General features: G+C 32.9%; 1 protein-coding gene and 1 long non-coding RNA gene across 2 annotated transcripts; both read left to right on the forward strand.

The window, feature by feature from the left end:
- The first annotated feature begins 1,604 nt into the window (after positions 1-1,604).
- Positions 1,605-9,967, forward strand: LOC145792185 (putative histone-arginine methyltransferase 1.3). Its single transcript, XM_082872897.1, has 13 exons — positions 1,605-2,609; positions 3,261-3,404; positions 3,645-3,748; positions 3,885-3,983; positions 4,084-4,153; positions 4,571-4,667; positions 5,275-5,329; positions 6,035-6,118; positions 8,437-8,514; positions 8,962-9,065; positions 9,151-9,323; positions 9,415-9,566; positions 9,719-9,967. The coding sequence occupies exons 1-13, from the start codon at positions 2,414-2,416 to the stop codon at positions 9,803-9,805; spliced, it is 1,443 nt and encodes a 480-aa protein (XP_082729023.1). The 5' UTR covers positions 1,605-2,413; the 3' UTR covers positions 9,806-9,967.
- Positions 9,968-15,163: 5,196 nt separating this feature from the next.
- On the forward strand, positions 15,164-16,407 carry LOC145792189 (uncharacterized). The gene is made up of 2 exons (XR_014331557.1): positions 15,164-15,302; positions 16,190-16,407. It is a non-coding gene; the product is annotated as an uncharacterized LOC145792189 (long non-coding RNA).
- The last annotated feature ends 3,808 nt before the right edge of the window (positions 16,408-20,215 follow it).

Consider the following 20,215-nt stretch of genomic DNA (forward strand, 5'->3'; position numbering starts at 1 on the left):
GCAAGATATGTGTGCACAACCACCCTCCCTATCATTTCATAAGCTCAAGGGAGTGTAGTTCTCGACCCTTGGACCACCAATCACGCATCTCAATGTATGATGGCCGAGAGGCGAAGTTGCTCAATTCAATATGAAATGAATGCACAAGTAAACACATAAAGCCTAAAACTCTATCATGTATGATCAAGAGCGTCGGTGACTGAGAATTAAGGCACGTTTCATAACTTCAAGTATGAAATGTCCCTTATTTCCCGTGTTTGGACTAACACCTATTCCAAACACAATGCAACACATAACATGGCATGCACAATGCTATGTAACATGGAGTATGCAAAAATGCAATGCAACACAAGCATGCAAATATGCAATATAACTTAAGCATGCAAACATGCAATGCAACATGAACAACCTAACAAGGCTAATGGCATGCATGCACAATACTAAGAACAACATGGCCCACTTAATGCAATGTGACATGATTAACTTAACAAAGCTAATAACATGCAAACTATGCTAATGCATGCACAATACAAACAACAACTAGCATACACAATGCAAATGGACATGGCATACACAAATGCAATGAACCATATGGCATACTCAATGCAATGTGACCTAAGCATGCAAACAACATGGCATACACTATGCGATGAATCAACATGCAAACAACATGGCATACTCAATGCTCTGAACTACATGGCATACATAATGCTCAATGGAATTAAACCAAAATGGATAGACCTCGGTCATGCCCAAATCAGTGGCCATAATGATGAAACCAAGGCACAAAAGACAAGGCATGCATGCACAATGCATTGGCCTTTCAACTAGGCCTAAGAGCACAACCCTCGAGAAGGCTCAAGGAGTGACAAATGCGGAAGTGTAACAACACTAAATGCACTGAAATTAAGTAAGAAATGATGCCAAATCATTCAATCAAACACAAGTATAGCATGCAAAGGTCCTAAAGCATGAAAGCTAATAAAGAGGACTACAAAGGAGGCATGCAATACATGGAAACTATGCATGAACCAACCATGGACAGAGTTGAAATAGGTCAAAACAATGACCAAAACATGCTAAGATGGAGGCTCAAAGACCTAGGCATGCAAGCATACACACTAGGCCACAATAAGACAACAATGCACAATACTCAAAGGCATTTAAAACATGAAAGAAGTGGGAATATAGTTATGCTATAAGCTCTAAAATGAAGTATTAAATGATGCCAAATCATCTAAATAGCCCAAGATAGCATGCACGAGTCATCAAAACACAAAGCTAGCAAGGCCAATTGCACTACAGCTATACAAAGCATGAAGCATATGGCAAAGGCAGCCCAAAACATTCCTAGAACATGTTAAAATGATACTAAAACATGTATGGAAGGAAGCCAAAACAAGCTAACATGAAGGGCATAAGGCATAATGCATACAAGGCAAATATGGTGGATTACACTACACCTATTAAGACCAAGCATGGGATGACTTAACCAATAAAAATCAGAGTTATATCTTGGCAAAATAACCCCAAAAACACATTGAAATGATAGCTAGCAAGCGTAGGCATGGAGGCATACGCAATGATTCATGTTAAGGCATAAAGGGGGAAACCCTCCAACGCATTGAATGAGTGATAAATGCAAGTGCATGACCATGAAACATGGGTTAAAATCACATTATAAGTGATGCCAAATCATTCAAATAGGCCAAGCAATGCATGCTAGTGGACTTGACACACAAAGCTAACAAACTAGAATGCACTATAGCTATACAAAGCATGGCATGCATGACCAAAAAAACACAAATCAGAGCTAGAGCATGCTAAAACATGGACAAAAGCTTCTTAAAGTTAAGCCAAAAGCATGTTAGAATGACATGTTAAAGCATGATGCATGTTAGGCTATTTCATGGAATTGCACTACAAGTGCATGAGGCATGCAAGAGGTGACCAAACCAAACCCTAACAGAGGTATGACATGGCAAAACATCACTAAAAACATGCTGAAATGAAAACAAAACAAGTTAGAATGACATGCTACTTCATGAAGCATATAAGACTAGTTTGTGAGATTTACACTACAAGTGTATTAGGCATGCATGGAGTGACAAAACCAAGTAAAAAAAGTGGCATGCCATGCTAAAATAAGCCCAAATACAAGCCAATATATGGCCAACATAAGCTTAGCAAACATGCTCACACATGAGGCATATGAAGCAAGTATTCAAGACACAAGGAGAGGGGATGACCCTCTCCTTTTTGGGACCTCAAAACACCCTTCCAGTAGGTTGGACACACTGTTTGGCAGCATCTAGTTTTCTTTCTTCGCTAGACTCCATGTTTTGAAGGTTCTTATCGTTGTTGTTATTGCTGTTTACATTCAATATTTTATCACCTTGGATATAGTGAAAACATGTCGATGTTTACATTTTGGTGGCTTTATGATGCAGTTTGGTTTTGCGCTGCTAAATGTGCATGTTTGTTGACCCCTTTACTTTTGAACCAGAACTCTTATTCAAGGGGAATCACAATTCAGTTTAGAAAGGAGGAGGAAAGTAGGGACTTCCATTGTGCATTTGACCAATGGAAGAATGAAGTGGTTGTTCAAGGTGCTCTTTTGATATCCGCCTATAATTTTTGTTGAAAAAATGGATGTATATCTAGTCACCTGTTTGATACAATTTTTTTGTTTTGATTTGTTGCAACCCCTTTTTCCCTATTTTATATTTTGTTTAGTTGTTCTATTGAGTATTGTTTGGTCATTAAGATTCTTTAGTGCTTTGCTTGTAATTTGTACAAAGAACAATCGTATCTTGCATGGAACTTTAAATGAGGTGAAGCTTCTATTTGAAGTCATATGTCCCAACTTATTTTGAATGCTTTTGCATAAGATTGTGCCCTAATAGCTATAGGCACTTTAATTGGGTGTTGTATCTCTGTTGGGCATGCGTTTAGTATTGACACCTCTTGGGCATACTTCGGTGATGTGTCCCTAACTCAGATTAAATTTAATTATTTTGGACACTTTCACACGTTTCAAATACTTCTTAAGATTGCCCAAGTGTTCATTAAAATTTTTTTTTGACATTTTTTGATAAGTAAAATTACATTAGAGAAGGTGCCAAGGGGGCACCACCCTTATACAATGAGAAAAGAAAAAAAAAATCCCTAATTAAGATGGAGAAATTGAGATTTTGAATGAGGAGCAGTTGTAAATCATGGTTTAGAGAAGCCTAATTGTTTCTTGTTTTCCCTTGCAGGATCATGTGAACCAAATGGAACATTATCAGCTTCTAAAAGCAAGTTTGATGATAAGATAGAGTCATCTTCTGCCAAAATGTATTTTCATTACTATGGACAATTGCTACATCAACAAAATATGCTACAGGATTATGTGAGGACAGGTAATATTACTGAGCTTTGGTTTGTTGCTTGCTGATCTTGTTGTAGGTGTTTACCTTCTATGTTTGTAATTAAAAATTCTTTGTTAAAGGCATATGTGCCATTGTGCTGCTGGTAAAATGCTTTGTATCTTGTCAAACATTTTTGTTTTCCTTAATTGTAAAGAAATGCATGTCTATATTGAGTAGTTATAGATCACAAGGTGCATGCGTGAGTTGACATGATAAACATGCTTGTTTCAGGAACTTATTATGCTGCAGTCATTGAGAATTGCACTGATTTTGTTGGTCGTGTGGTTGTGGATGTTGGTGCTGGTAGCGGTATTCTGTCCTTATTTGCCGCTCAGGTTGCCTAAGTTTTGTTTGTGTTTGTGCATGAAAATATACTGACTTAATGGATTTATCTTTGTTTGTTGGCTTCTAGAATTCTATTCCAACTCCACCCTCTCTTTTTCTCTGCCTCACTTTTTTTTCTCATATCAGGCTGGCGCTAAACATGTTTATGCAGTGGAAGCATCTGAAATGGTAGAATATGCCAGGAAACTTATTGCTGGGAACCCATTGTTGGCTCAAAGAATTACGGTGCAATTTTTTGTTTTCTTGCATTTCAATTTAAATGTTAACGGAGTTAGAACACTGTTTCTTATCCTTTTTTGGGGGCATGTTTTCACTTAAATTATAGGTAGTCAAGGGTAAAGTTGAAGAAGTTGAATTGCCTGAGAAAGTAGATATTTTGATCTCGGAGCCAATGGGTAAGCTTATCATGGCATGTGCGCTATTGACAAATTCTAGTTAACTATGGCATTTTCTGTGATATTAAACATATAATGCCATGTTTGTTTTTTTTATTATTACTATGCAATTTAGTGACACCATCAATGTTATGTTACAAAGTGTGTGTGCGTGTGTTTTTTTTTACCCTCTTTTCTGGTTAAGTAATGGAGACACTTTTGTAACATTATAGAATTGGCATGAAGTTAGTATATGCTTGGACACAAGTGAAAATTGGGAAAGATATCTATTAAAAAAGTGACACATTGTGGTATTTTAGACTGGCACTCCGCCCAGTCTGCATGTTGGACAATCTATTCTATTAATAGTGATGGGGAGATTATCTATTGTTTTTTATGCACAGAATGAAGTCTCAGAATCTTTTTTTCTTCTTTTAGGGACCTTGTTAGTCAATGAAAGAATGCTGGAGACCTATGTAATTGCAAGGGATCGGTTCCTTGTTCCTAATGGAAAGATGTTTCCTACGATTGGAAGGTGATTGTACATGTCTTATTTTCTATGATCTTAATGATTTTTGTACCTACACAATACCATGGAAAAATGTTTAATGGTTCTCATTGTCAAACTCCCTTAATCTCCTGTATTAAATTAGAAGACTTTCAGTTACTAGCTTGACTTCCCTCTGTGAACTTATGTGCTTTGACTTTTCTGCATACGTTATGGTGCAAATATCATGCATGGAACATATTGGAAATTCTATAAGAGATGGAAGAAACTCAATTCAAAAGCAGCCATGCTAGTTGGCAGGATTCTAGCTTTAGGCCTTGCTTAGGATGTTAAGTACGTTAATTATTGATGTTTCTGTGTTTTTCTTTGATATTTATGTCCGGAACAGTTTTTAAATTTTCACTATGGACTATAAGTGGGAGGGTAGGTGTTATTTATTTATTTATTTGTTAGTGGCTTAGGTATATAGTGGGGTTGGGGTTGACTGAACCCAAAGTGTAGCAAGGGTCCCTAGGAGTGCCTACATATATTTGTTTCACTGTGTTTTATCATATTTGTTGCAAAGATTAATATGTGTGCTTTGTTATGTGTCATTTGTTTGGGTTCTGATGTTTAAGTTTGATTGCTCCTGCAGAATACATATGGCACCATTCAGTGATGAATATTTGTATGTTGAGATTGCAAATAAGGTAAGTGAAATGAGTTGAAGCATTTGTAGGGTTAATCACTATCATGTACCCTGTGATTAAGTGAAGGTTAAGAATGATATGTGAAATTTGCATGACCCCAATTGTAGGTGATTTTCCCCTCCTATTTCTTGTCAAAAGAATTCAATTTCAGTTTTTTTTTTAAAATTTATTTATCAAAAATAAAAATAAAAAATTCAGTTTTTAAATGTAAGTTGACCTTTTGGAATCTATCCAATTAAATAGTGATCGAACTAGTCTTACACCTATTTGTATGCAAATTGTAGTGAACGTTGCATTTTACTGGGACAAAGTCCTGGATCAAAAAATCAGGAACTTGTTTGTGCTGTTATTTTACTTGAGAAATTAAACAAGCAAAAAGGGGACTAAAAACAATATTAGGTCATTGGATTATTTGTAATTTTGGGTAAGATACATTAAATTATATCACTGCTTTTACCCTTCATTATTTTTCCTTGCAAATATGCTGGGCTCTTGTGCTCTTCTTTAATGAAGATAATATCTTCACTAGGAAAATTTTGTCTTCTGTTTTAGAATCAGTTTATTTTTGTTTGGTCACTTGTTGCTAAATGCATCCATTTGCTTTATATTGTTTATTTGTTACTACCATAAAAACTTGTTTTTTGTTGTGTTTTGGTTTTTTTGGCAATGAAAGTGGTCTAATATTTTTTACTCTTATCTACGCAGGCCCTCTTTTGGCAGCAACGAAGTTATTATGAGGTTGATCTAACACCTTTATATGGATTTGCTTTCCAAGGGTACTTTTCTCAGGTTCGTCTTACTTGCAAGCATAATTGTCAAATCGGGATTCGTACCATGAATCGAAATGGTTTCGTACCGAATCGCGAATCGTGAATCGTGAATCGTGAATTGTAAATATTCGGTCACTTTTTTAAATTACTTAAAAGCATATATATCCATACATTTAGATATCAAATATATCTTATGAATATAAAATATTTAGACTTAAATCTATGAAAATGTTATTTTGAATGATAATCACGTAGTTTAATAGGTAAAAAGTTAACAAAGTTTGTATGTAAGATCACCATCTTACCTTTTTCTTTTTTAGATAGTTTTTATCAACCATTCTTAATAAAGATAATAACAAATAGATAAAACTATCAATTTTCAAAGTAACAATAATTAACAATGATATTGATATTTGGACAATAAACAAACATACTTTTCTAAGTAATAGTGAGCAAATAATAAGAAATAATTAAAATATTTTAAAAGGTATAACTAACCTCACACATATAATATTCAATTTAATAAACTAACAATAGATAATTCATAGTGTAACTTTAATTTTAAACATCTTTAGAAGATATATTATGATTTTTTAAAGGGAAAAAAAATGAGAAAGTTAAAAATATGTCGAGTCTGACTGAATCTGATTGGATCCTATTAAAAATTCCATGATTCCTAAAATAACAACAAATCATGTATATATGTTGGTTATTTTGGTATTAAATGTTATTAGAAGTTGTTTATGTCATTTTCACTAAAAAGATAGAGAAAAAACGTCTAAAATATGTCAGACATAATAATTTCAAAAATTACATAAATCGTAAAAAGTGAATTAAATTGTGAATCGATTGTGAATCGTGCAATTCACTAGAGATTCACTTCGAATACCCATAGATTCGTATCGATTTTGCAAGAATTGCGAATCCTAAGATTTTGATAGCAGAACTTGCAAGTACTACAAATATTATTGAATTTTTAAGATGGTGTCACAGTTTTCTCATTATGCTTGGCTTTAAATGTCTACAAGTGCATTATAATGCATCTTATTTGTTGAACCTATTCCTGCTCTTTTCCTTCAATAATTTAGTTGTTGATACATAGAGTTTGGTTTGTAGAGGTTAGTTCTTTGAAGTTACATCTTTTGTTTGTTATGCAAAATTTTCTTATTATAAAAAATCACCGTGAAGAACAACATCACCATTTAAAAGCTCTAGAAGGGTATTTTGATTAATAAAATTGGGAGTAGAGAAGAAGGATTTATGTAAACGACCCCATTTGATGAGTTTGGAGGCTTGGTTTGGTTAAAGTTGGGATAACTGTAAGTAGTGATCATTTGAAGAATGTAATTTTTTCTTAGAACTTCATTTTCATGTAGGATTTAGTTATTTCTATATTGCATGGGTACACACCAAGCTTATGAGTTTTGATCCCATTTGTAAGAGTGTCTTCTTTACCAAGCAGTGGAGATTTTGTCCACGCACATCTAATTCAGATTATCTATAACCTTAGATTGTAAGCAATTTTGAAGTATGTGTACCTTCTAGAACGTCAATAAATTTCATTCTCTTGTTAACACTGAAATAACTAATAATTAAATCCACTAGCATGAATCATTCCCTATTTTACTGGTTCACAGTGGGATTTTTTTTTTTTTATGAAAGGTAGCCCGCCCCTTGGATTGCCACCCTCAAAATCTTTTCAAACATATGGAAATGACATTATTTAAGATATCATAACAAAAAGCAGATGGTCTCAAGGCTTGTTTGAGATGATTTTATTTGTGGCAGGTCAATGTTCATTGAGGTGTGTCCTTTTGGAAGAATCTGTTATTTGTCTTCATTAGAAGAGTTCTCTCTCTTCCATGATGTGGATGATGTGGTCTGTGTAGAAAGAAAAATTAGGAGAAACTTTTAAGGGATTCCAGTTGAAAGTAGAAACTGTGAACACTCACATTGTTAGATTGTGGTAAATCTTGATACAGTCACTGACAGAAAAAAGCTGCCTGCAGTTTCCACATATGAATTGAATTAGGTCAATTTGAACACTCATATTATAAATGTGTTGGCAGGAAAGCATTGTTGAAAGGTTCTTGAAGCATTCAAGTACAATGTGTGTGTGTGTGTGTGTGTGTGTGTGTGTGCACGCCATGGTTACCATCAACTTGATGGTAAAGCATTGTTCAAAGGTTCTTGAAACTTTCGAGTACAATGTGTCTGTGCATACACTTCTGTCTGTCATGTTTATTGACAGTAATTATGTTGGCTTTTCTGTTTTTATCATGGTGACCTCTAATGATCTCTCTCTCTCTCTCTCTCTCCCCTTTACTTTCTGTACAGCCAGTGGTGGATGCTTTTGATCCTAGTCTATTAGTGGCTCCAGCAATATCTCATACGATTAACTTCACTTCTATAAAGGTATTAGTTAACTGTCTAAATAAGAACTATCACTTGCCAACCACAGTAATATTTATAAAAAAAATACTTGTTTCTTTATTAGCACAGCAATTGTTCTTTCATAGTCCATGACTGGTGGGCATTCATGGATTTGAAGAGGTCAAGTTAAAAAGGTTTTGTGGAATGGAATTACTGTTTCTGTAACTATGGAACTGCTGAAATTATGGATCACAAAGGGGGTCTACTAGGGTACAAAAATGTCGGAGGTTTTGATAGCTGCTCACATTGTCTTTCTTTGCAGGGTATATATGGATTTCTGTTTTGTAAACTTTGTGGGATTGTTTGGGCAATGGAATATGATGCAACCTGATTATGAAACTACCCATAGAGGCTGTAATATATCCATGTTAAATGGGATTGAAGTATGGAATAAAGCTTGATGATTGTCTTATATTTTTCATTCTGCAGGAAGAGGAGTTGTATGAAATTGATGTTCCATTGAAATTCAAAGCCCCTGCGGGTACTAGAATTCATGGGTTGGCATGTTGGTTTGATGTATTGTTCGATGGGAGGTAATCATTTGATGTTTGATTAATAATGTTCCTCTCTCTCTCTCTCTCTCTCTCTCACAACCATTGTTAATTCCTCATTCTACAGTACTGTACAAAGGTGGCTGAGCACAGCTCCTGGTGCGGCTACAACCCACTGGTATCAGCTGCGTTGTGTCCTCTCTCAGCCACTTTATGTCATGCCAGGACAAGAAATTACAGGTCAACTCCACATGATTGCACACAATGCTCAGAGTTATTCTATTAACTTAACGATGACAAGTTAGTGTTCATGATCTAACTAGTTCAGTTGTATTTGTTTGTTAATAGGATTCTTTAAATGTTCTAATTAGTGGTAAATGAACTTAAATAGCTAAAAGTTGGGCCGCTGGTGCCGGACAAGGAGGAATAGTCCATACATCATCCGGCAAATTTGATCTCAAAGAGCCCTATTACCGAATGTCTCAACCCCAAGCCTATTCAATTGCCCAAGATCAACCAACACATCATCTAAAAAATACACAGGTATTGAATCATCTTTGTCATCATGTTGTGATCCTCATGATTTGGTTTTGAAACAAAGGAATAATGGCACACCATGCCTTGCCATTGTTTTGCTTTTCCTATGCATTTGGTCATTTTTCGAAGTGTTGGTGACTTGGTTTGCTGCTTGGCAGGATATACAAATACAATCACAGGAAGAAGAAGCATTTGAGTTGATGCATCAACCATCTCAAAATGTGGATATTGAGTACATTGAGTGAGTCACTGAAAAAATAAATAAAAAGAAAAAAGAAAGAGAAGCTACTGAATATTGATTGATTCTCTGTAAATTATATCAAAATGAGTAAAAAATTTCATTGTTCAATACCCGGAGAATATCAAGATTTTGACTAGTTGAATAATCAAATGTGGCTTGCTTCAAATTATGTTATCTTGATAACCATTTATACTAGTACAAATTTTCACCGTTATACGAACAAACCTACCAATTAAGTGTTTCTGAAAGAAAATTTCAAATTTCAGAAAATGTTGAAGTGGTGACTGCTAGTTTCTAGGAGCTAGTTCTATTTATACGGTCACTGTTACTTCTTCCGAGATGGAGAAAAACAACAAATATTGAATTATACTACTTTTCCGATTAAATCTCTAGAAATTAAAATTTTCATTCAAATATGCCTTCTAATTTTTCAATTTGATTTTGGGAACAAGTTTATAAGCCAAATTTGTTGACTTATATATGTCAAATTACCTTTTAACTTTTTTAAACGTTTTTTTCGTAATGAAGTAAAAAGGCCAACTTATAAAACACTTCCTAAAACATTCACTTTTGAAAGTTAAAAAGCATAGTTTGTGACCAACTTAAAAAACAAATTGACAAAATTAATTCTAAGGAGTTTTTATACTTTTTTTGAAAAGTTCGAAGAATTGCACATCGTTTTGGAATGTGTAAAAAATTTTATATTTCAAGTCATTTATGTACTCGTTTTGAAATGTTTTTTAAATAAAAAAAAATTCACATATAAAAATTCATTCCAAATTGATTCTCATATATTATATATCTTACCTTTTTAGCACAAAAGAAAAAAAGAAAGAAATATAATAGAAATAAGAGTATAACTAAATCTACTTTTTAAATAATATATTAAATCTATCTTTTCAAAATTAATGGGACTAATTGATCTATAAAAAAATCTTTAAGGTTAAATAAATCACCATTACTCAAGATCAAATTTATAAGTAAGTTTTTCATTTTAATATTTATTTATAACCAAACCAAATCAAATGGAATCAAACTTTGCATATCAATCAATTGGGTTGACCAATTCGAATATTTTTTTAATATCTATTTATATTCTAAAAAAGCAAGAAGATAAAATGGAAAATTTAGTCAGAGTTTTTTAACAAAAAATAAATCTAAAAACATTCCATTTTCTTAAATAATATAATTATAAAAAAATATATATCTCACCATTTCCTAGGATATACTTTTTAAGTTTATTATAATGAGATTCACATATTCCTTCTCTATAATTCTTGTCATCCAAACATAATCAAATAGAAATAATTGGTCCATGAAAGAGATATCAGATCAATTCTTGAACTTATTTTTATCCATTCAATGTTATACAATTCAATTTAAGAAAATTCCTAAAATTCAAGTCTCTTCATCTCTTTAACCACCAAAAAAAAAAACTTAATTTCTACTTCTATCTCTTCATCTCCTCTCCTCTCATTTGTGTCCTACTAAAGAGCAAAAAAATAAAGAAAAAGATAAAAAGAAAATATAAAAAAGAAAAGAGAGCAAAAGTTATATATAATTATGTGAAAGAATTCATCATTCACTTGGAGTCAAAATTGTTAGTCTCAGCTAATTCTAGACTCTGTTTGGGAAAGTCTCATGGACCTTGACTTCAATTCCGCACTGGTGGTTTATCATCGTCTACTGCACACTTTGCACAAAAACAACACCAACCGTTTAATATACTATTTATAAGATTCATACATAATATTTTCATTTTCATTGTATTTACATTATAAATTTAAATACTGATTTAAAAAATTAAAAAAAAAACTTATATTTCATTCATATTATTTAGAGAAAATTAGTCTAACATCCCTCTCCAACTTTTAGCAATGGGAGAGGTCCACAATAAAAAAAATTTGTAGTCTAAGGTCCCTCACCTATACCCATATATAACACCCATTCTTTCATTTTCTCTCCTCTCCCTTCTTGCACCAAATAACTCTCTCTCTCTCTCTCTCCTCTTTGTCTGCAACATTGTTCAAAGCTTCATTGGCATTGACTACGACAGAGGAATTTGCACTAACAAGATTTATAAAGCTGATCGTCGATTTATATGAAGATTCTTGATAATGCTTTATACAACAAGATTTATATGAAGCAACGCACTAGTCCTCATTATTGTTCCTCCAATCACTAGTCCTCTGATGAAGATTCCTCCGTCAACAAATATCATTACCCTCGGAGGAAAAATATCAAGAAGCAGAACACTAGTAATCTTTATAAAAGCATTATAGCAGATATGAAAGCAGAAACAAAATGCATCAGTTACATATTCACAAGCACAACTGAAAAATATTTATCATTGCTTCTCTTACTTTTTTCTCGTTTCTTCTTCATTGTCTTTATTGTTGATCTCAATAAACCAAATCTTAAAATCTTCATACAACATTTATTGAAGAAATCCACATAAAAAGGTGTATTCGGGAGCTGAGGACATGGATTCAGCAAAGAAAGTGTTTGTTGAAATGTCAAGGAGAGAATGTCTAAAGTCTCTCAAATCAATCTAGAGAAATTTCAATCCAAACCAGAGAATTTCTCTAGACCAACCTAAAAAAAATTTAGTTCAAACCAGAGAATTTCTCTAGTCATCCAATACATGAAGCAGAAGCAGCGATCATTATGCACAAAAGTAAAAGATAATGCTGCCAAGAAAACACAACATCTACCTGGTCAAGATGTGCATCTACAGATGTGAACAAAGCCAAAAAAATTTGTGAACAAAGTTGGGACCATGAATTTGTTTAGTAACTTGCTACTGTGGATATTGAGCGGGGCTTCATCTAAAGGGTTCAACTCATTTCTTTCGATGTTTAGAGACGTGCGAGATCAAGGCGGCCAAGTTTATCCAGATCTAGCCAGGTAAGAAAATCATGCAACATAAAATGCTCCCTAAGGATTAGAATGTTGGTTGGTCCTTGTATTTTTTGAATGTTTAATTCTAATGTTATTGTAAAGGGTTTTGTAGAAATGTTAGTTTATACATAAATGGTTGCATAAACTGGATATGGAGTAATGGTCAACAACAACAGTATTGTTAATAAATAGAAGTTGAAATAAGAAAAGGAAAAAGAAAAAAAAATTCTCTAGTTTGAACTTAGAGAAATTTCAATTTTCTCTGGTTTGAAACCAGAGAAATTTGGTGTTGGTGATGTGTAAAATTTTCTCTGTGATGTGTCCAGAGAAATTTGGTGTTGGAGATGTGTAAAATTTCTCTGTAATGTGTCCAGAGAAATTTCATGTGGGTGATGTGTAAAATTTTCTCTATGATGTGTCCAAAAAAATTTGGTGTCGATGAGTAAAATTTTCTGTTTGATATATCCAGAGAAATTTGGAATTGGAATTTTCTCTGTGATATGTCCAGAGAACTTTGGAATTTTCTCTGTGATTTATCCAGAGAAATTCTCTGAATCGAATTTTCTCTAGATCAATGTTAAGGGACCTTAGATATTATGAAAATATCAAGTCCCCTTTATGCTACAAAATTTTAATATCAGGGACCTTAAAAAAAAATCGCCATAATATTTTTCTTCATACATGATCTATAGTGAAGCATGAATTGAATTCAATCTCCACCACATATAGCCATTTGTGGATAAATTTGGGGTGCCAAATTTTGAGACCTAGTTTTTTTGTAAAAAAAATAGTCTATGTGGTTTGTCTCCAAAAACATGTTTGGTTGAAAATTTTTAAATTTTTTTTCAAAATCACTTTTTTTTTCAACTACACATTAATAATCACTTTTTCATTCTCTTCTCTTTTTCTCAATCACTTTTTCTCTTATACCCATTTAATCAACTACAAAAATAATAATAATAACTATTAAATCATCCCAAACTCCAACATTTGAAAATTATTTTCAAAATCTATAATTAGACAAATTTTCAAAATTTTTAAATTCTCTTAAAAATTTTATTTTAAAAATAATATGTCAAAACACAAACCCTATATTTGCTTCATTTTTCTCTCTTCTCTCTCTCCTGCTACACTGAAGACGAACTTGGTTCTCCAGCATTGACTGGATTCCCAAGTAGACCACTTCGGCCACATGGCACAGTCGGAGATCAGTAAGCTCAGCTGCATCTGATAAATCTTTCCAATTTTCTCTATTTGACATTCTCATTGAATTCTTGCTTTTATACAAGTAGGTGATTGATTACATTTCTTGCAAAATCGCATGAGATTCTATATAGATTTCGTGGGTTTTATTTTCCTGTTCGTTTTTATCTAAACCCCGTTTATGATAAAGTTTTAAACCCACCAAATTCATTTAGATTCCCCAATTCAACTTTCCTCATTTATTTCTATTTGATTCCACATTTTTATTTATTATTATTTTATTTTATTTTTTATTTATTTTTCCTGTGAGTTTGCTGAGATAAATGAGGATAACTGGAAGTGTAGTTGTTGAGAAATAGTTTGTTTTTGTAAGAAAATGTAATTTAAAATTGAATTTCCTAGGGGAAAAAACATGCCTTGTTTTGATATAAGCATTTTGCATTAGATGGTTACCATGTTAGGTTGGGACTGTTTTGCTGAGAAATGTAATTTGGAGGTTTTGACAGGCTAGGTGCAGGCAATGGAGATAGTAGGGGCTAGGTGCAGGGTAGGTGTCAGCTGAGAATCGTATGCCTCAATGTTCGATTCAGGTAAACAATTTGATTCAAATTTTAACTATAATTTACGTTGCTTGTCGTGGTTGATGATTTATCTCAATTAGATATATGAATCTCTTGAGTTTCGAATTCTAATTCTAAGCTCTGTATAATCTGAACCTTTAGGTTCTTGGAGAATCATGTTTTGGTTTGATTCATAATGTTTGTTGTTGAATTCAAACTGTTACATGACAATTATTAATCATTATTGTTGCTCCCATTGAAGGTATTTCTCTTGTAATTGACTTTGGATTGTTGAGTTTTGCACTAGTTCTTGGGATATTCATGGTTATATGATATGATGCACGAATATGGATACGGGACACGTAAATTTTTAAAAAATAGAGGACATGACATGCTGGAGACACGTTTAATATATATAATTTTATTTATTTATTATATGTCTAAAATAAAAAGAAAAATCATTAATTTTTATACAATTACAATAATAATAAAATTAATAAACATATTTTTTAAATTTTTTAATAAAAAATGAGTCTTTTTAAATAAAAATAATTTATTTTATGAATTTTAGGTTTAATAAAAATAAGGATAAAAAAAAAGTGAGGGAAGAAACTAAAGGAGGAGAGAGAAATAGAAGAGAGAGAGAGAGAGACGGGTGAATCAGCAACAGGGGGAAAAAAAATAAAAAGGAGAAACAAAGGAAAGGGAGAGAGAGAATAGGAGAAGACGAAGAAAAGGGAGGAGAAGAAGGTGGAGACAGAAGACGAAGACGAGGAGGAGGAGAAGAAGAAGAGAGCAGACGAAGAATACCTCAGCTTCTTCAATTGATCTGAACAGGTTAGGGCTCCTCTCCCCTCCTCCACTCCCTCGATCTCTTTCTCTGTCTTCTCTCCTCCCTCGATCTCTTTCTCTCCAACAGTTAGGGCTTCGATCCACCTCATGCGTGTCATTTGCATTCGATTCGTAGATGTTGGATTTGAGATCAAACTACTTTTATTCGTTTGCTTATTTATTGTTCTGGCCTAAGATTTTAAGCTCAAATATGGACTTGACTGATGTTGTTTTTGATTTGAATGACTTTGATCTGGATTGAACGGATGCAGATCCTGAGCTAGCTAATTCGAAATGCTACAATCTAGAGTTTTTGGTTCTCTTAGATTTAGGGCTTTGATTTGGTATTGACCTAGAGTTCTATGTGCTATCTTTTTCCCTTTTCTTTTCCATCTTTCTTTCTTTCTTTCATTTCATTTAAAAAAAAAAATAAAAAAAATAAGCTAAATATTTAAAAACTGATGTTATAATTCCAAAAATAGAGGATGGTTACATAATTACCATAATGCCGTAGTTTTATACGCAAATATTTTTGTTTTTAGGTTGATTTGTTAGCTTGCTTTTTATGAATCCATATCAAGAAATTAGACAAAGTTATGAGCTTTCTCTCTACATTGAATTGGCTTTTCCTTGAGCTTCTTATGGGCTCGTGAATTTTGGCAACAAAGTGATTATGATGGGTCAAACAGATTATTGTCATGATGATAATATTGCTAGTTTAAACAGTTTTATCTCATCTCATGCTTATGTTTCCTGTAGAGCTGATCTTGTATTTATGTTGTTTACTCTATTCTGGGGTGGTATGACCTCACTTTTCTTATAAAAATACAATGACATTCACCATATGTTGTTGGTCCTTATCGAGCATCTCTTTAATATTGGATTCATTGCAGGGTAGAAATGTCGATGCCTTGATTTTGTATTGACAAGCTGTGCCCTCTCTGTCTCATATCCAAATATGATTTTCCTTTGCCCTACAGGTATGTGTATGTATTGTTTCTTTCGATTTTGCTGTCAATGCTACTTTCTGAATGTGTTTTGTTGAAGTGGAAGTGTTTTAGCTTTTCATTGAAGTGAATAGGTGAGGTTGTTCAACCATAATTTGATTCAATTTACACTTCTTCTATGCGTCTGCTACATAATAAGACTTGATTCTTTCACTCTTTCATTTTTGATTCAGATAGAAAACTCGAAGATCTAATGATAAATTTTTGGTGAAAATCCAATAAAATTTTAGCACATTTTGCAATAGAGTTTGAAGGCAGTGATTTATTGTGCTCCCCTGGTACAACTTCAAGAAATTTGACTTATTTTGAATTGTTTTGAGTGTCTCCTCGACTAAAAAACTTATAGAAAACAGTAGGTTAAAATAGAATTCAGCATAGTAATAAAACAAAACACAACCTAGTTTGAGATTTATTTAAAATTCATTTATTGGAATTTTCTTCTATTACACAATATACTAGGCTTATGGAGGGACTGCCTGTTAAAATTTCATGAAATTACGAGGTAGAGAACTATTTTTAAAAATTCATCAAAGTCAGGCCTCTGCACAATTTCAATTCTGCGCAATCATGAAAACTGACCCCCAAAATAGCTATGCTTTTGCTTTACTAAAGCCTCTTTTCATTCCATCTTGTAAACATGATTTAAAATACATCAAAGATCAATAAATTCATGCTTGAAACAATTTAACAAGAAATTAAAAATTGATTTGAAAAATTTACCAACTAAGAAATTTTTGTCAAGCTCTCTAGAAATTGAGTGAAGTTCTGCTTAAGGACTTGTACCTCATTGTGTTTCGAATTATTTTGCAGGGGAAGTGTGGTATTGAGAAACAACCTTCTTATTTATTTATTTATTTATTATTTTTTTTTTTTGGGGGGGGGGGAGGATTGCTCTAATTGAGACTAGGTCAGGCACAATTTTTAAGGTCACAATTTTCTAGATAAGGAAAATTGCTTCTACGAATCATCTTCTTCCTTTTATTGGTGCTTTCGCTCTTTCCAAATATTTGGTTAATCGTGAATAGTAGAGTAGAGTCCAATTATATCTTTTGTGCTTGTATAGTATTTTGGTCCTTAACTCTCAAATCTTTGAAGCCCTTTTAACTGTGTCTCTTTGTGATGCTAGCTGTTTAGACATAATTGATAGTTACCTAAATCATTTTGAACTGAAATGACGCAGAAGTGGCTTCGGCAGAGTTAGTACTAGTTGTGGAGAAACATATGTTAGAATCTGCTTCTCTTGATTCTGTTGTTAAAGCCGTATTTTTCTTGTTATCAGATATATTCTTGGTGTTGTATGGAAAATTCCATTTTGTGGGGTGTCCAATAATTATCTACTTTATTTTATTTATTTATGTATTTATATGTTTTTTGGGGGACTTTTAACCTCTTTTCCCTTTTAACCTTAACTATGAGATTCTTCTTTTTATTTTCTGAAACAAAATTTTAGTATATAGAGAAAACCAATTGTATTGAAGAAATGCCCTAGCACTGTAAAACGTAGCTAAGGTCTTGCATAAACGATGAAATTCTGATACAGGGAATGAAACAATTACTCATGATAGAAATAAAGGAAGGAACAAAAGAACTTCAAAAATGGAATATCAACACGTAGGTGATTTAGAAAACCGTAAGTGAGGTGTTTAAGTTAAAGTAATATCGTTAAGCTATAATTACTCAGTAAATTCTCTTTCTTAGAGACTAATTAAACTTGAGCCCTGTTTGGTAGAGTTGTGGGAAAGTGCTTATAGCTTATGCCTAAACAGCTTATAGCTTATAACTTTCAGCTTAAGCTGATTTCCAGCTTATTCTTAAAGCATCTCCTGCTCCACTCAAAGAATAAGCTGATTTCTGACTTCCACAAAGTTATAAGTTATAAGCTATAAGCTAAACCAAACACATCAAAATAGCTTAAATTAAGCTGAAAGCTGAAATAAGCTGTAAATAATTTCTGCCAAACAGGCACTTGGTCACTTAAGATAATGAAACAATTAGTGGCTTAAGCTATTATTTCATACAACAAAAGAGAGAAGGATGGATAAAGTTAGAGAGAAAATTTCTTCTTGAGAGGTAGAAGAGAAAAAAAACTTTAAGTGAGTTGCTTAAGTTAAACTAAGATCATTAAGTTATAATAAGTAAGTAAATTCTCTTCCGTAGAGAATAAGCATGATTAGTTTGAGTTAAACTTGGTCATTTAAGAAAATGAAGTTGATTATATATAAATTTTGGTTTAAATTCACTTAAATGAGTAGCAAAAGCAACCCTATCAATGAAAATCTTTCCCCACATACAAACAGACTACCTGATGAAATACATGTTATAGCAAGCTCTGTTATCATGGTTCATTAGATGTTTCACTGTTTATACAAAATGGTAAGGTTTATGCATGATTACAAGTCTGTGGTTCGAGATGACTTACTTTGCCTTGTCTGGAGGAACATCTCTCAACCACTCAAGGTCAATGCTTCCATGTTTTCTAACCATTCGGTTTTAGGAAATCCTGCATAATCATGTAATCATTATTGACTTTATTTATAGGTTTCTGCATTTAGCTTGTTATTACACACGACTAGAGCCATTTGAAGCTGATTTTGACAAATATGATTTGTACTCGTACCTTGATTCACTCTGCTAGCAAGTTGTTCATTCCTAGTTCTCTGATAGAATTAGAAATCTCATTGACATCTGCACATTGTATTGCTTCATAGTCTAGGGAGTCCATAGCATTAACTGATTTACCCTTTTTTGACCAAACTTACCTTTTGCATATAGAGAGCATTAGCACCTTCTTGACTAGGGCAGGATACCTTTTTTCTAGGATTGTATTATTGCCTCTTTGAATGGTTTAGTGAATCTTAGATTTCATTTCTAAATTAGTACAGGGCAACCCTACGCCCCCAATAGGCATGAATGCTACTTATGTGCTTATGTGATATTTTGGAAATGATTTGATTTGATTCCAGGGATCAACTATGAGAAAGATAGGGATTTCATTCCCAAACTTTGGGGAGTCTGATATGGCAGTGATTTGATTCTGTGGCAATCCGAGGTATTTGGGGCAGTAATCCAATTTCAAAGATTTGGGGATTCAATTTAGGCAGTGATTCATATTTTGATCATGATTTGAGTAATCGGTAGTAAATTAGGGCGGTGGTTTCCCGATTATAAAGAATTTGAGTTTGAATTTAGGTTCTTGCCTTAGCAATAAATAAAAAAAAGAAAAGAATGATTGCCTTTTTAAAATTTAAATCTCCAAGAAAACATGTGATTAAAGAATAATTTCTAAAAAAAAGAAACTTTCCAACTTAAGTAGAGCCACAGAGATTATGGAAGGTGTTTGATTGAATAAGAATCTTTAAGTCATTGATTTTAGGGGGAATTTCAACTTTTATGAAAAAGGAAGTGGTGACCAAATCTTCAATTTTGAATAAAATTTGGAATCCCCTAAAAGATATTTGACTAAGGAGACAATTGTTTGATTAGATACTTGGAATAAAATCGAAAGCTCCTTGGGAGGAAAGAATTTTGAAAGAAAACCCGAGTAGAATTTTAGTAATTATGAAATTTTTTTGATCAAACAGAAATCTTTAGATTTTTGACTTTAGATGGAATTTGATTTTATGGAAAAGTGTTGATAAGGAGGTAATGACCGAGTCTCTCACTTTGAAATGAAATTTTGAATTTCCTTAGAAGACATTTGACTATAAGGTAACTGATTGATTTCTTGGAACAAGATCTAAAATTTGTTGGAAATTTTTTGAAAATAAAATTTGAATAGAGTTCGGAAATTATAAAAAGTTCTTTTCATCAAGTAAAAATCTTTGGGCCACTGACTTTAAGGAACCTTAATTTTATGGAGAAATGTTAGACACGGAAGTAATGACCAAGTCTCTCATTTTGAATAAAATTTTG

The sequence above is a fragment of the Camellia sinensis genome, chromosome 6 (assembly GCF_055761805.1).
Source record: "Camellia sinensis isolate YWXY chromosome 6, ASM5576180v1, whole genome shotgun sequence".
NCBI lineage: Eukaryota > Viridiplantae > Streptophyta > Magnoliopsida > Ericales > Theaceae > Camellia > Camellia sinensis.